We start from the raw sequence: 14,991 nt of genomic DNA, 5'->3' as shown, positions 1-14,991 counted from the left end.
AGAGTAGCAAGGCTAACAGCCAGGTTTTGTTTGGGGCATTTCTGAGAGGGAAGGAGGTATAATGATGCATTATTATACATAGAAATAGATGTTTATTTTTTTGTTTGTATGCCTAGACCAGAAGGGCCAGCAGTTCAGCAGCTTGAGCTTTCAAAGGCTACCATTGCTTCTTGTGTATAGTATCAGGGTAGTTGAAAGTGTTGCTTTTCACTAAGTCCAGCAGAAAATTCCGTCTCCAGGGCTGCAAGAAAATTTGCCCAATCGGGCACTGTAGAGGCTACTTTCTCATGTTTCCAGTAGCTTATTTAAGAACTTAAATATGTTGTTTAAGTACCTCATTTACACTCTACCAGATACTCTGCATTTTGTTCTACTTGTCTCTGTGTTTAAGGCAATGATTCTTCATAAACTGTCAGAGTCTAAATAATAATCCTCTGTCCTGATTTTATTCCTCTATAATTCCCTTTTATTAAGTTAAATAATTAACAACATGCGTTTAAAGTCTGCATATCATCCTTTGACAGTGACACAGACCTTTTTTAAAAGCATTAAAAGTCTATCAGATGCAATCTGATGAAAAAAACTACCACCCAGAGCTCTCTTTGACTATGTTCAGCCAAAGCTTGACAACCTAGCATCAAACAAAAAATTGATTCTAAGCCCCAAAGTCAATATTTTGCTTTTCCAAAGGCCCTTTGGCACTTGAGAGGAAAGTTTGCATGTAACGTTTGACGAGGAAAATACAGATATTACTTGTTTGGATTTGATTTGGTGCACCTGTAGTTTCCTGTAAGCAATAAAACCAATGAAATGTTAATGTGTGCAGCTAGAGAGGAGCTTCACATTGTTTTACATGTGCATCTATACCAGCGAGGTGGGCCTGGTTATTTATGTCATTCATCTAAAGAAATTAAGTTAGTTAACTTATGTTTCAGAAGGAAGTCCTCATAGTTTATAAAGCCTAGACTTGTCAATCAATAACAAGGTGCTGTTTTATCTGCTGTCTGGTTTCTAGGTCCTCCATTTCCACTTGCTACTGGTTGCAGCCTGATTGCAAGGTGAATTACTGCATTTTTTACACACTGTACACTGCTGGAGGTTAAGTTTAGATTTCGATAATTACAGTCTTTTTTCACTGGCCCTGGTATATGTAGCTTGGTACAACTGAGATGCTACTTTTGCACATTAACTCAGCTCAGTCCAGATGTTGCACATTCAGCTGGATTCTATATGAATGGGAGAAAACCTTACTCTGCAGTTGATCCTGGCTGTCACCAGAAGCCATCAGGGTATCCTATGAGGAGACAGTGTCTTCTGTTCTGATTTTTTTCCTTATATTTTTCCATTTTCTGCCAACTTAGAGGTTAAATGTTCTGCTTGCTTTCAGTTTTGCAGATGCCATTGTTGGCTTGCCATGTGTCTGATAGGGAACCTGTTTCTGGCAAGCTGTCTCACTTTTAACAGCTAACTCTCTGTGCCCCCTGTAAGGCTTCTGGAGAAGACCCCGTTCAGTCTTTTATAGTTCATAGAATCATCCTGGTTGGAAGGGACCTTGAAGATCATCAAGTCCCACCATAACCTAAATCCCCCTACCATAATCTAATTTACCCGTTCAGTGCTATCATGTTGCTAAGAACTATTATCTACATTTCTTTTAAACACTTCCAGGGATGGTGACTCCACCACCTCCCTGGGCAGCCTATTCCACTGTCCAACAACTCTTTCAGGAAAGACAAGTCTTTTGGTAAAGTTCACCTGACATTAGGTGGCTCATCAGATTAATGAGTGAAGGCACTCCAGCTTCCATACCCAGTGGCACCCAGGGGGATGGGGACCCTGTAAAGGTAATTTCAGCTGGCTGATGGTGGGAATGCTGTGAGTGTACATCTGCAGAAGGTCCTGGAGCTGAAGCTGCTCTGCCCGTTGAATGGAGAGTTCATTATTTTAAAAGAGATTGTTTCCTCTGCACTGGGGGAGATTGCTCTGTGTGTGGGTATAAGCACAGTTGCCCAAAGTCACGCTGCCACGTTAGTCATCACAGCTACTGTAGAGTTCAAGTTCAAGGGAGCAATGAGTGATTCATTCCACCTGGCTCTATCTACAGTGAGTAAAGAGAAATATTTCCTGTACCTAACCCAGACACCAGTCAGGCATCAGGCTGTCTGGATATTAGCAGACATACAAATGACAAATGTGTGGAGGAACAGGAGAAAAAAACCCAACAAACCAACAACTTATTTTTCACTCTGGGGTCAGCACATTTGCCCTGAACACAATCCCAAAACCTAATGAATCAGAAAGTGTAATTGTTACATAGACTAATTTCAGAACAGTACTACTCATTAAAGACTAAGGGAAAGAAAAGGAACATGGGGTCCAAAGCTTTTATTCAAATTTTGTCATATTAGCTCCTCATGGGTAGTCTTTTTATGGCTCACATTTATTCAATTCGTCATTCACAGGATTCTGTCAAGGCTCTCTATCACGTGCCAAGTACAAGCTTCATTAACTGAGTAATCTTTCAGCTCTGCTTTATCTGTGGTTACCAAGCCAGTGTTAGGTAATGACATTTTAATGTTAAGAAAACAAACAAAAAAAGCAACATGATGGCAACTTGATTTCTATTGGTGTTTTTCACAATCAGATTCTCAATGTTTTATTACATTTGAATACTGACATATTTCATGTTTGACACACATAGGAGACTCATTATAGAAAATGAGGCTTACAGGGGTGTCCACTAGGTTCTGAGCTATTTAGACTTCCCCAGTGCCAGCCTCTCTTCTGGAAATGTTGAACTTCATCACCAGGACCCTGTTTCAGTGCCACCTGACATCTAAGACTATGAGGACTGCTCTGCTATTGACGGTTCTTTTTTGCTGTCCCTTCAAAGCAAAAATGACATTGTAGGCTGTGTTGCTTGACTCTGAAGGCTATTAGAAATTTGTTCATGGGAGCAGTGTTTTACGAAGTGCTTCTTTTTTATTCCTCAGTGCTTTGGTAGCTGAGCTAATCCTTCTGAATAGCATATGTCAGTTTTTTTCATGCCAACAACAAGTAGAGAGAAAGAGGAAAACAGCAAGGAGGAAAATTTTGATAATTACTTATTTTTGAGTAAACTAGGATAACTTGCAAATAGTCACAATTAACCAGCTTATAATTGCTTAAGAAAGGTCTTGGAGATCTTAGTACAATTTGTACAACCTAGTACAATGCTCCTCCTGCTCCTCTCTAAAATCTTCAGAAATCCTGTGATGCTTGTGTCCCAATAAAGGCTTGCTGTTAGATGTAGAAAGCTGTATCTGACTTGCCCTGTATCCCACCTGTGTGTGATACTGCAAAAATTCAATGCTGCCGAAGCAGCTGTAAATACACAGTGTTTATGTATAACACATAGTAGGAGAATCAGAGCATCTTCCCACCGTGTAAGATACACACAGATATGTGATGATTTAGGAGAACCACTACAGCCACCATTAAGGTTCTCTTTTCTCTGGGAAATATAACCACACACTTCATATCACTCAAACATTGTGGAACAAGTTAAAAAAAACACATTTAAATAAGAGGACAATTGCAATTTTAGGAAATCAAGGAGGAATGTGCTTTTTGGGATGCCCTTATCCTTTGCAAATACTGTAGGATCTTTGGTAACCACAGAGGTTAAGAATCTCAGTAGTTTTCTTGCATGAATAAAATCCTGCACAGCTGCAGTAATTTTCAGGAGGAAGATTTCATAGCTTGTGCTTCCATCTACACCTTTTTTTAATGTTCCTTAACCTGAGAAGAAATTAAAAAAAAAAAAAAAATAGATAGTAAGGCAAGAGAAATAGTTGCTAATCCTAGTCAAGGTATATTAAATTCAGTAATGTTCAGATGTGACATAAGTGTTCAGAATTTATATATTAATAAAATTTAAAATATTCTGGGGAGAAAAGCTACCTAAATGTCAGAAAAAAAAGGAAAGAAAAAAAAAGCAGCTATACAATCCTGTGAAAAATCGTATAGACCAGAGTAAGATAGATGTGCTGTCTTAGCAAAGAAATCACAGAGGGTATGCAAACATAGAATGAAAATGACACATTTTTACTTGGTTTGAAAGCATTATCCATAATAGTATCTGCAATATGTCTGCAATAATAGGGTGTAAAATGGAATTTACATAACAGATCTTTGGAAAAAGGCTCTGACTCACAGTCTGAAAATGGTGTCTCCAGAAGGGAAAGTCAACCAATAGCAGGAGAACTTCACAAAACAACTGTTGCATAGTTGTGGATTCACCCGTTTGTCCCCTTTCCTCATTCACCTGCAGTATTCATCTCAGGCATCAGTTGTAATGAAAACTCAAATAACTGGTCTTGGAAGTCTTTGGCATTTTGCTCCTGATTAAAAAAGTTGTTTTTTATTCTGAGATGTGAACAGTGATGGCCTGACAGCCCTAGAAACTGGAACTGTTCTACATTCATCTCCATCAGCCTGGAATTAGTATACTGTTCCTATCTTCCATTGTCTGCAAGAAGACATGTTCCCAAGACCACAGTTTTTGATGCATGCTCTGCCTATCTTCCCTTCTGCCTTTCAGCAAAAGAGGACTGTCTTAGCAGTCATGGCTGCTGTATGTTCAGAGGGAAAAGGAGTCATTAATTTAACTAAGCCAGCAGTAACATGCTTACGTTGTTGCTTTTATGACCTTCATGATCATGGCTTCAGTGACAGGCCCCAGTAATGACCAGCCCAAGGATGGCTGGATGCCTCACATCACATTGTGCTGCAGAGCTGAGGTCAGACCTGGGTTAGTTCTGATATTCCTCACCTGCACAGTCCATGGTTGTTGTTCTGTCCTTCCCTTTAGTTTGCTGGTTGATGTACAGAATTTGTCAGGGCTAGCAAGCGTTAAATCAGAGGCCAGAATAGCATTAGCAAATTTGGATCAGCTTTGCTAAGTTAGACTTCTCAATACTCCATTACATTCCGGGGGAGAATCTATCTGTCCAAATGTAGATGACCAGTTGTACTGACACAGTGAGAACTGCCCTTCTAAGGAGTTCCTCTGACCTTTCTCAGAGTATAGGGTGAAATGGCTTGGGGCCTTAAAGCACTCAATTCTCCCCATGGAATATATACCCCTGTTCCCATATCTAACCTAAAAATGCCAGAAGTAAATACATATTCAAACAGAATAATAGCACCTTCATAAATAACACCAGCTGTATTTTTGTTAGACCACCTCAGCCACCCTCAGGTTTTGGTATAAACAGCCGTAGTGAATGGCGAGGTAGTGTGAGTCAATACAGGGTGAGGAGAGAAAGGATGGAAAGTCTCTCACACATCTTTATATCTTACAAGTCTACCTATCCAAAAGGCTACAGAGATACTGTAAGTACTTTCTGTGTTGCTCTACTTAATCCAAGTCCTAATTCAGATTTCAGAAATGTTATTAATTGTCATGATAATTTTGGTATCATTCATTGTAGTTTAGGGCTATGTACAGTTCGGTCTGTTCTGAGATCTTGACACCCAAATATATTCAGCACTGGGCTGTTCTTTCCTTAGTTTGATTCCTCAGTCTACCTCCCTGAGATTCTTGGCTGACAAATACTTTGACTTTTACTCAAAGTAGCCATATCACTAACCTTCACATCTTTCTTTACCATATGATGTTTCATTTTCCTGACACCTCAGTTTTGATGCTACATGCATTTTTTCACTCAGTGTGAGTACACCTCTAACAGTACAAACTATTGGATTTTGTTAAATTGTGTAACCCTGACACAGTTTTATGGCTTTCCCTAAACTCAATCTATGATTAAATGTATTCTCAGTCTTCTTGTTGACTTAACTATTGAAACTTCTTTGGCAAAACAGACAACAAACTTCACTGGGAACTGTATATCCATCATAAAATTGCTCTAAAGTGTTATCTGTTTGGGGTGGCTGTATTTTTCATGCTTTATCACAAATCAGTGTCACAGACAGATTGCATTGTGCAACCTGCAGTTGTTCGTTGGAGTTAACTTAGCTGTCAGGACAGCCTTTTTGCAGTGCTTTAAGCTTTCATAACTTCTGTGCATGGAACTGAATTATTTTTGTAGCCAGCTGGGGGATCAATGGATGTGTCATTAGAGCATATGCTATGTTACCCTTTTGAGTCTGATTTAGGATATGTGACATCCCAGCTTTCATACTTTTTGGAACTGCCTGCACAAAGTGAGTGCAGAATAGACCAACTCCAATCATCAACCTTAACAATATTTTACTTATCTTTTAGATCATCCTCCAAATCTTCAAAATCATTCAAGACTTAGAACTCCACCACCTCCAATATCACATGCTCACACCCCAAATCAACACCACGCAGCGTCCATCAACTCCCTAAACAGAGGGAACTTCACTCCTCGCAGCAACCCCAGCCCAGCTCCTACAGACCACTCTCTTTCTGGAGAACAACCAGCCAGCACTCAAGAGCCAGCCCATGCTCAGGACAACTGGTTACTTAACAGTAACATCCCACTGGAGACTAGGTAGGTCATTTTTTTTAGTACTTTACAATGTTCTGTGTCTGCTAAGGATGTTATGGACAATATACACATCTGTAAAGCTAAACATTCAGTTTTTGAACTGGTGTTTGGCTTAAGTATTTTGTGTTGTATTTATTATTTCTTGTCTCTTTTTTATTTGGACTAGGAAAAGATGAGATTGCTTTTGTTTCATAAACTAAAAATATTGTCTTTCACAGCTGCTCATAAGGTTATTTTTCTCATTTAAAATCGGAAGGAGGATCATAGATTAAGATGCTCTTGGTTTTCTTTCTTTTATTTTCCTTTAATGTCTTTTCTTCCTATGTGGTAGGATAAATCAATTCCCTATTTTAGAAACTGAAATCGGTCAATATATTGAAAAGATTTTGCTTTCTAGCTGTGCCTCATCAAGCAGATACTTTTGTACTACATCATTCAGGAAAAGCTGATCTTGTTTTACCTAATGAGGAGAGGTCAGCTGCTGCATTTTACTATCCTACAACATTGCTCCAGCAAGGATCAAGCACTGGATAACAGGGTATCAGTCAATCAAGGATGTTTCCATTTAGCATTTAGATTCTTTTCCACCTATGCAATACACAAAGGGTATGACAAGGGTATGTGTTGCTCTACTTCACAGCTTCATTTAAGTTCCCTGTGCATTCTGGAAAAGGGAGCTGTCATACTCCCTTAGCCTCAGTCCTCCCATCTGGTGATGAGTGCATCTACTTCTTGCTGTTCCACTGGAAACTCAGGTTTTGCATTCTCCAGAGGTTTTGTTTCACCATTTCCTTTGCTACTGAGAAGCCACTGAAAATGCTGGAGTCATTAGCCCCCATACATAGTATTTTTTTCAGTCTGCAAAGAAGTCTTCCATTCTAACACTGTGTACTTAGCTCCTTTTCCCCCCTCATTTGTCTTACCTTCTCAAACCAACAAGAAAGCCTTTAGACAGCAAAAATTATATACTAACTGAAAACTGAGCCAGGGGACAACTTTGTCACATCACTGCCTGTAAGAATCTCATTGAGATCAGTGGTAGCTGTGTCTGTGTCCTGGGACAAAATGTACCCAGTTTTGCCAGCTTTTCTAAGAAAATGGTTTTTAAAACTGAGAACATCTGTCAATCTTTTTGAGAATGAGCTATGCCTGCTGGCCCTTTGGAGCTTCCAAAACAGACCTCAATCTAACATTTTATGGCATTTAAGGATAATTAATTTCTCTGCGGCTGCTTGATTGAAAAGACTAAACTAAGAAGCTGGATCAAAAAGATTAAGACAAAATTATAAGCAACTACTGCAAGTGTGATTTGGCAAGAGTTTCAGTAATTATACTATGTTACTAATTCTTGAGCATATAGATCCAAGAACTAACTTTTATGTGCTATTTCTTTGGGGGGGGAAAAAAATACTAAAAAATGAGTAGGCCCCCACTCCTGCAGCCATTTTGTGAATAATCCTCTATAATTCTGGAGGAATCCCTGTGCCTTTTTCTAAAACAGATTGTGAACATTTTGGAGAAGAGATAGTACACTGTTTTAATACTGCCAAGACATCCTTACATCTGACTGGACTCTCTAAGAACTCACAACCTTACTATTGAGAAGGAATGTCCTTGCTGCTGAATCAATGGATGAATGTCAGAGATAAAAGGTCTTTGCTGAAAAAAATCGTGACCCCATTTTTCCACTTCTGTTGGCAATCAGAGAGGGAAATGAAGAGACAACCCTACCATATCTTAATAAACACAGGAGTTCATAGACAGGACAATTATTTGGCTAGTTCTGGACTGCTCCTGTTAAATTGTAAATGAGTACATCCTTAAAGACTGTCCTCATTTCTCCTCCCCAAAATCATGGTGGATGAAAACTTTTCAAGATCTGAAGCAGACTGTCCTTTCTTCAGGTTGGGTTGGCTGTATTATTGCTGCTAACCAGACTGAATGTTGGAGGTCTACCTGCATGAAGAGATCCTTCTGCATCATTTGATTATTTCACTTGCATCACAAATGAATCATATTTGTAATTGATGCTCAAGCTAGGTATTTTATTAATTAGGTAGAAAGCAGATTATTTTGAGACTGATGGTGTGGCTTTTGGCACACTAGTTGAAATGGTGTAATTTTACCCAGTGTCCCTTTAAATGATGAAAGTGTTGGAAAAGAATGTAATTTTATGCTAAAAAACAAATGAGCACATTTACAGAGCATGACTGACAGGCTTCTGTTCCTTCACTGAACAACATTAAGAAAATAGAATGTGTCATATTGGTGTCATAATGCAGAGACTGTGCTGCAGAGATGACCAGTAAATCTGTGACAAATCTCCACTCTAACAGTCTGGTCTTCAGAAGTGCAGAGATCTTCCATTTTCTTCAGTGGGAATTCTGTAGACAGAAAAGCCCAGGCTTCAGAGCTGTTCAGCAAACTTGGATGCCCGATTCCACCTCTTCCATGAAGTCAACCTTCTGCACTGCAAAGATTTTTAGAACCAAAAAAAAGACCTTCACCTAAGAGAATAAAATGTCCAATATGTAAAAAAAATAAATCCTGGCCAAGAGGCATTAATCCAAGAATTAAGGCCTTTGAAGTGTAGAAAGAGAAGATTATAGGAATGTCATGTCAAAAATGAAATTGTATTTCTGTTGAATATCAGGGCTTTTTTAAATCCCATATTAGTCAACAAAGAGAGAAAACATGAAGAAAAAGCTGTATCTTTTAAACAGGGATTGTCACAGGCAGTGAACCATGCCAACAATTACAGATGTTAAGCATCCCAAGGTTTTAGAGGCTTGATTTTGACTGCTGTGGATTCCAGGCAGTAGTCAGAACTGGGAATTTAGGATGTTTTATCACTGCCTGGTGATTTGCACACTGTAATGCAAAGGCAATCAGAGATGTGTAGCACAAGTACACAAGGATAAGCATATCCTATATCAAAGAACTGTATAGGTTGCAAGAGGAAGAGCCCCTCCTCTTCTCTCCTTCCTTTTCATTAGTTTCCCTGTACTCCCTTTTCTCTGTTTCTCCATTTTCCTCTTTCTTTTCCTGTCTGCTCCTTTTTTTATTGCTTTAAAAGCAATATATTGTCAAGGTTTGTGATGGGAAGATCTTTGCTCAGCACTCACTTCTGACAGGTAAGTCAGTTCCCCCATATTTATTCTTCACTCTTCCTTCTTCTGTGGCCTCCTTTCTGTTCCTTTACAACTGACCTTGTGGGAGCAAATAATTGCCAGCTAGATCGATGCTTAGTTGAGAAACCAACGGCTTTCAGGAGACTTCCACTCCTGGAAAATTTCATGTGGTAATCATGTCAGGTCAGATTCTGCCACCACAACTCAAAATGAGATGGGAGCATGGTTTGTAACTAGGCAGCTGTTTACAGGTAATCTCCAAGGGAGCAGACTCTGTCCAGCCTTCAGGGAGGAGGGCAGTCATGCACAAGTCACCTCAGTGACCCAGCGACCTCTCTGTTACAAATACATGCATTATAAGGTTATGTAACCCTCCCCTCTGCTGTGTTATTGACAATCCACGACTGAAATTCATGGAACCAATTTGACATGGATTTTAACTACTGATGAACTTTTATTGATTGGCGTGTTGCTAGATGCCTTGCCTCTTACCCATTAAATGCTCAGTGCATGTGCATATGTTGCTTCTTTTTGCATTGAATTCAGCATCCAACCTTTCCTGCATTCCCAGGGAATGTGAGGAAGCCACAAGCACTTGGGGATGGATTGATATCTCAAGTACTGTGGCACATAGCTCATGCATGTCAATCCACTTCTATGAATAGGAGTCACTTTGCTTTCATTCAGATCAAGTAGATGTGTTCTGTTAAAGCATCCCAGAGGCCTCCAAAAGCAGTGAGTTGAGCCAGACAGGAACTGGCAATAGCAGCAGGAAAAGGGGGAAGGAGAAATGAAAATTAAGGTTGAGGCCTTTTTAGAAGAGACAGTATCAAGGTTTGTACAATGTGACAGGGCTCGTTTCTTTTGGCATAGTATGTTACCTGAATCTTGTTTCTTTGACAGAGGAGTTCTCATTTGAGTTCCCATCATGTCACTTACATTCTATAAGCACTTAATCCTGCATAAGTGATAGTGTCACAATGCTGTTATGTTCATTTTGCTAGGTTTGGCCAAGGAATTTATTCACATTCAGGCTTAGATTCAGTCTTCAAGCTGAAAACAAACATGGGTGAAATCAGGGCTAGGTTTGTTTTTTTGTTTGTTTGTTTTAAAAACATGGGAAGAATTTTCTTTTGCCAGGTCTTGAGAAACAAGCCTGAAGGTGAGAAAGACACAATCTATTTCCACCTGTGCCTCTGAGTTACTTCTTTATGTTCCTATGATTCTCCTCAAGAACTACAAAACATTTTAGCATATATAGGTCAAAATGTGAGTCTTTAAAGTACATGCCAGGGAGGCCAGATACTGTGAATACCACTGTTGTGTGCAAAAGTAAAAACTAGGCCCTGACTATCTTGCCTATTGCCCATATTATCGAGATTACAGCCAATACTCTGGTATTGGAATTGGGTTACATCATAATTTTTTTCCAGCTTCTATCTGCTTATCACTGAGAGACTTTTGTTTGGAATACTCGTTTTGATCAAAACTTGAATTTTGAAACTTCTAAATAGCAAAGTATTACTCCACAAAGGAAAACAAATTAGTCTAATGGGTAATTAAGAAATTCTCAAACACTAAGCTGAAACTTAGCCAAAGGAGTGGCAGATTTTTGCTGGAAATCCGTGAGGCCATTAGATGGAACTGTATTACCAAAATATTGGCCACAGTGGGGTATGGATACTGTGCCTTGCCTTTTCAGTGTAACAGTAACACAGAGGCTGGGGTACAACAAGGTTACAGCTGGATTGAAATCTAGTCTTTTTGAACCCAGCAGTTCAGGAGGTTTCATGTGTCACTGGGAATAAATAATCTGAAATGAACACCAACCTTTTTTTATACATGCACATGGGCATGTGTGCTTATGTGTATGTATATGCATATATAGTGTGTATATATAGAGAAGTGAACATTCTTAAAAGCTATATATGTATATGTGTAGCATCTTATACATATAAATATATGGTCCATCATTCTAATTCCATGCACAACTGCACTATAACCATTGTGGTTTATAAGATCACACTTCATATATGCATGACTCACTGGCTTCATTCATGTTTCCATATGTATGTAGAAACATAGCAAAGCAGACATTCCTAGAGACATTGCAGGACAACCTCATTGAGATGGACATTCTCACCTCCTCCCGACATGACGGTGCTTACAATGATGGGTATGTGACACTTCCATGGTCTTCCTGTTTACTGTACAGTCATGATCCTTGCATGAAAGCATTTAGTCATATCATGGTGTTTAAGGGCAACACTATTGCTGATGTCTTCCAAGATGGCTTTAAAAAAATGAGGTTCTGGAGCTTGGAGCACTGTGTCCTGTACATATTAATGGCAGGCTTATTAATATGCTGGTGAGCCACAGCATGCTGTTTCATTTTTCCCCTTTGTTGTGTTGAAAGTTTTTTATTTAGTAAGAAGTACCTACAGCAAGTTTGATTCCCAAATAAACAAAGATTGATTTTCGTGAAAGTCTTAAACTGTTGTTGTGCTGGCAGCTTGATACTTGTGTGTTAAACTGCTATTTTCTACATACCTTATCTGACAAATGTCAGTGGTGTATGTAAGCCAAGTCTTTTGATTTTGACTTAACCACTCATTCTGACATTTTAATCTAATTTTTGAGCACTTAACTTCTAAGTTATAATCAGTTTTTAACTTAACACTTAGTGCCAAAGCTGTTGGCCTTGTGTTGATAGTTTCTAATTTGGTAGCCATCATGAAGATCTAATTGGTGTACTTGGAACACTGCAGGTACCTCTTTGCTCAGAACAGAAATCTATGTCTAAATACTTTCCAAAAGAGAGGAAGGTATCTGACTCTTTACAAAAAAAAGAATGTTTTGATGTAGAGCATTAGTAGAAATAATGAATCTTTCTCTAATGCTCGGCAGTCATGCTTAGAGTACCAGTAAAATCATGACTGTAATACAACAAGCACCTATTTTGAAGAATTGTGTGTTATTTTAGACTGCATGAATTAGTGGCTTTTCTGCATGGTGACGTTTCTGCATGTGATGTTTCTCCCTGTGACTACACAAGCAACTTCAAGGGGAAAGAGTAGTGTCTTCATCTGGTATAATCCACTGTCTTGACTGACTCCCATGGACCCATGCTGATTGCATTTACGCTGGCTGCAAATCTGTCCCCATAAACCACAGCAGAAGGTGCAAACTGCACTAGGGCTGTTTCTCAGTCCTCACAAGCTGCATTTTTGTTTGATATCAGCATGGTGATAGACGAGTCAGATTCATTTCCCAAGTTTCATTTCTGGAATTTGAATGCCTTGTACTTCATGATGTCCCACCAAAATTAGGTTTTTCATTTACAATTCCTGTGGAGACACTTTCCTTTGGGACATTTCATTTCAGGAACTCATGGACTGCAGTGGGTTCTTTTTGTGCTGACTTTCATGAGTCTCACACAAGGTCCTCATAGGCTGGCTCTCAGGCTGCATTTGTAGTAACGGGCAGAATGTGGTGCCTCCCAATGTGTCACTGGACAGGAAATGCTGTTGCCTTTGACAGTAATTCACACTTTTTAAAGGTAGGCATCAAACTGTGGTGCTCTGGACTGCTTTCTGGAAGCAGGTGCCTCTCCCCACTAGCAATACATGACTCAGATTCTGGGCATTGATGCTTTCAGCCATGCCATTGTCCGATGCTTAAATTTGCTGGGCGGGGACAGTGTGAATATTCCCCTCTGTGACAATTTGGGTGCTATGGAATGGCTTAAGCTCTCTTTCCCCATCTCCATTCACCAATACCATGAAAAAAAGCTCTCATGCAGTGATCAATGAATTGGTAAGCTCCCTCCCCTCTTTAATCTGACCAAGGCTCCTCTTCAGTCTCCGTAGGGCATTTCTGTGGGAGTGTGAGCAGGCCCCCAGTGCTGCCCGTGCCACCAGTCTGTCGTAGCTGTGCTTGGGGTATTCATCTCAATCTAACGCCAGCTCTTCCACAGAGGGGACTCAGACCTTGAGGAGTTTTCTGTGGCACTGTTGGCACTGTGATTTTTTTGTTTTGTTGTTTTGTTTTCCTTTACTCTCTGTGACTTGCCTTTGATATTTATTCTTCTCCTTCTTGCATGCCATCCGTGTCCGTAGCCAGCATTGTGTGGAGCTGCTTTCCTCGTCCTGGCAGCAGTCGTCATCCTCCCACCCCATGTGTCCCTCAGCTTTGATTTGTGTGAGGTGTCACTTGCTGTTGGTCTTTCTTCCCTCAGGCACTTCCTGTTCAAACCTGGAGGCACTTCTCCCCTTTTTTGTACAACGTCGCCGGGATATCCCTTGACATCCAGCACTGTGTACTCACCTCCCCCTAGGCCCCTTCCCAGAAGTACCTTCTCTAGGCCTGCCTTTAATCTGAAGAAACCCTATAAGTACTGTAACTGGAAATGTGCTGCTCTGAGTGCTATTGTCATCTCAGTCACACTGGTGATCCTGCTGGCGTATTTCATAGGTAAGCTTATTTCTGCTGGTTTGTTGTTGCTTGGTTTTTTTTTTGCTTTTCTTTCATTTCTTTACAAACCCACCCATAATGCTAAAGTTTGGGAACCAGAGGGTCGAGATCATCCTACAAAGTAATGGGGAAATGAAGCCTCTGTGACTTAATTGATGGCACAGTGGTATGATAGGGAGCCTAACACGTCATAGAGACAGAAGAGCTTATTAAGACATGAGTCCTATGTTGTTCTCCCTTCAATGCCATTGACTGTTTACTTTGTGCAAAGTGTACCTGAAGTGAGATAAACCCACCTGGTTTTCTCAAAGCAGCCTATTAAAAGAGACAGTGAGGTCCATGTCCCAATCAGAATTACATCCAGGTCCATGGGAATTCTTTGCCATTGACTTTGATGGGAGCAGGGTCAGAACAGAGATTCTGATACAAAAAAAAGTGTGGTTTTATTCTATCTTTTAGTGGCATCCTGGTAATTTAACCAATGATCTTGAACTTCACAGGTGACCTGGAGGATGGGGAAGGACTGATTTAGGCTGTGGTCCAACAGGGCCTTCTTTGAATAGAGCTGGAAAAATTTGCTACTTGGGTGGAGCAGCAGGCGATTTTTCTTGTGCTGTGCATGATCTGAATTTGTTTGGTTTATAAGAGTTGTCATTATTACTTGCAAAAAAAAGTGTTCTCAGTGTTTGTTGCAAAAGTCATTCATGTGTTAGAAGTGAAAATTGTGTTTTTCAGCCTGTAAAGTTGGGATATCATTACTTTTTCTTCAGATAGATTTGATATTTTTGTTATAAATACCTGACAAAGGTCCATTCCTAGACTCCTAATTTTAAACCATCAGTTGTGCAAACTCCATTTGTCAGTCATTT

At 39.8% G+C, this 14,991-nt stretch overlaps 1 protein-coding gene and 1 long non-coding RNA gene across 2 annotated transcripts in view; both read left to right on the top strand.

The window, feature by feature from the left end:
- LOC127385566 (uncharacterized) overlaps positions 1 to 11,783 on the top strand; it is a 54,385-nt gene extending 42,602 nt beyond the window's left edge. Inside the window, exons 2-3 of the long non-coding RNA XR_007889703.1 lie at positions 6,269 to 6,521; positions 11,727 to 11,783. This is a non-coding gene — a long non-coding RNA (uncharacterized LOC127385566). The remainder of the gene's footprint in view (positions 1 to 6,268; positions 6,522 to 11,726) is intronic.
- Position 11,784: 1 nt separating this feature from the next.
- Positions 11,785 to 14,991, top strand: part of LOC127395132 (teneurin-4) — a gene marked incomplete at its 5' end in the record, with an annotated part of 214,884 nt that continues 211,677 nt past the window's right edge. The window contains 2 exons of the mRNA XM_051641606.1: positions 11,785 to 11,825; positions 13,887 to 14,122. Coding sequence (XP_051497566.1) covers positions 11,785 to 11,825; positions 13,887 to 14,122 — 277 coding nt within the window. The remainder of the gene's footprint in view (positions 11,826 to 13,886; positions 14,123 to 14,991) is intronic.

This window comes from Apus apus, chromosome 1, assembly GCF_020740795.1.
Source record: "Apus apus isolate bApuApu2 chromosome 1, bApuApu2.pri.cur, whole genome shotgun sequence".
NCBI lineage: Eukaryota > Metazoa > Chordata > Aves > Apodiformes > Apodidae > Apus > Apus apus.
The sequence above is the reverse complement of the archived record's forward strand: the minus strand, read 5'-3'. Positions and strand labels throughout refer to the sequence as shown.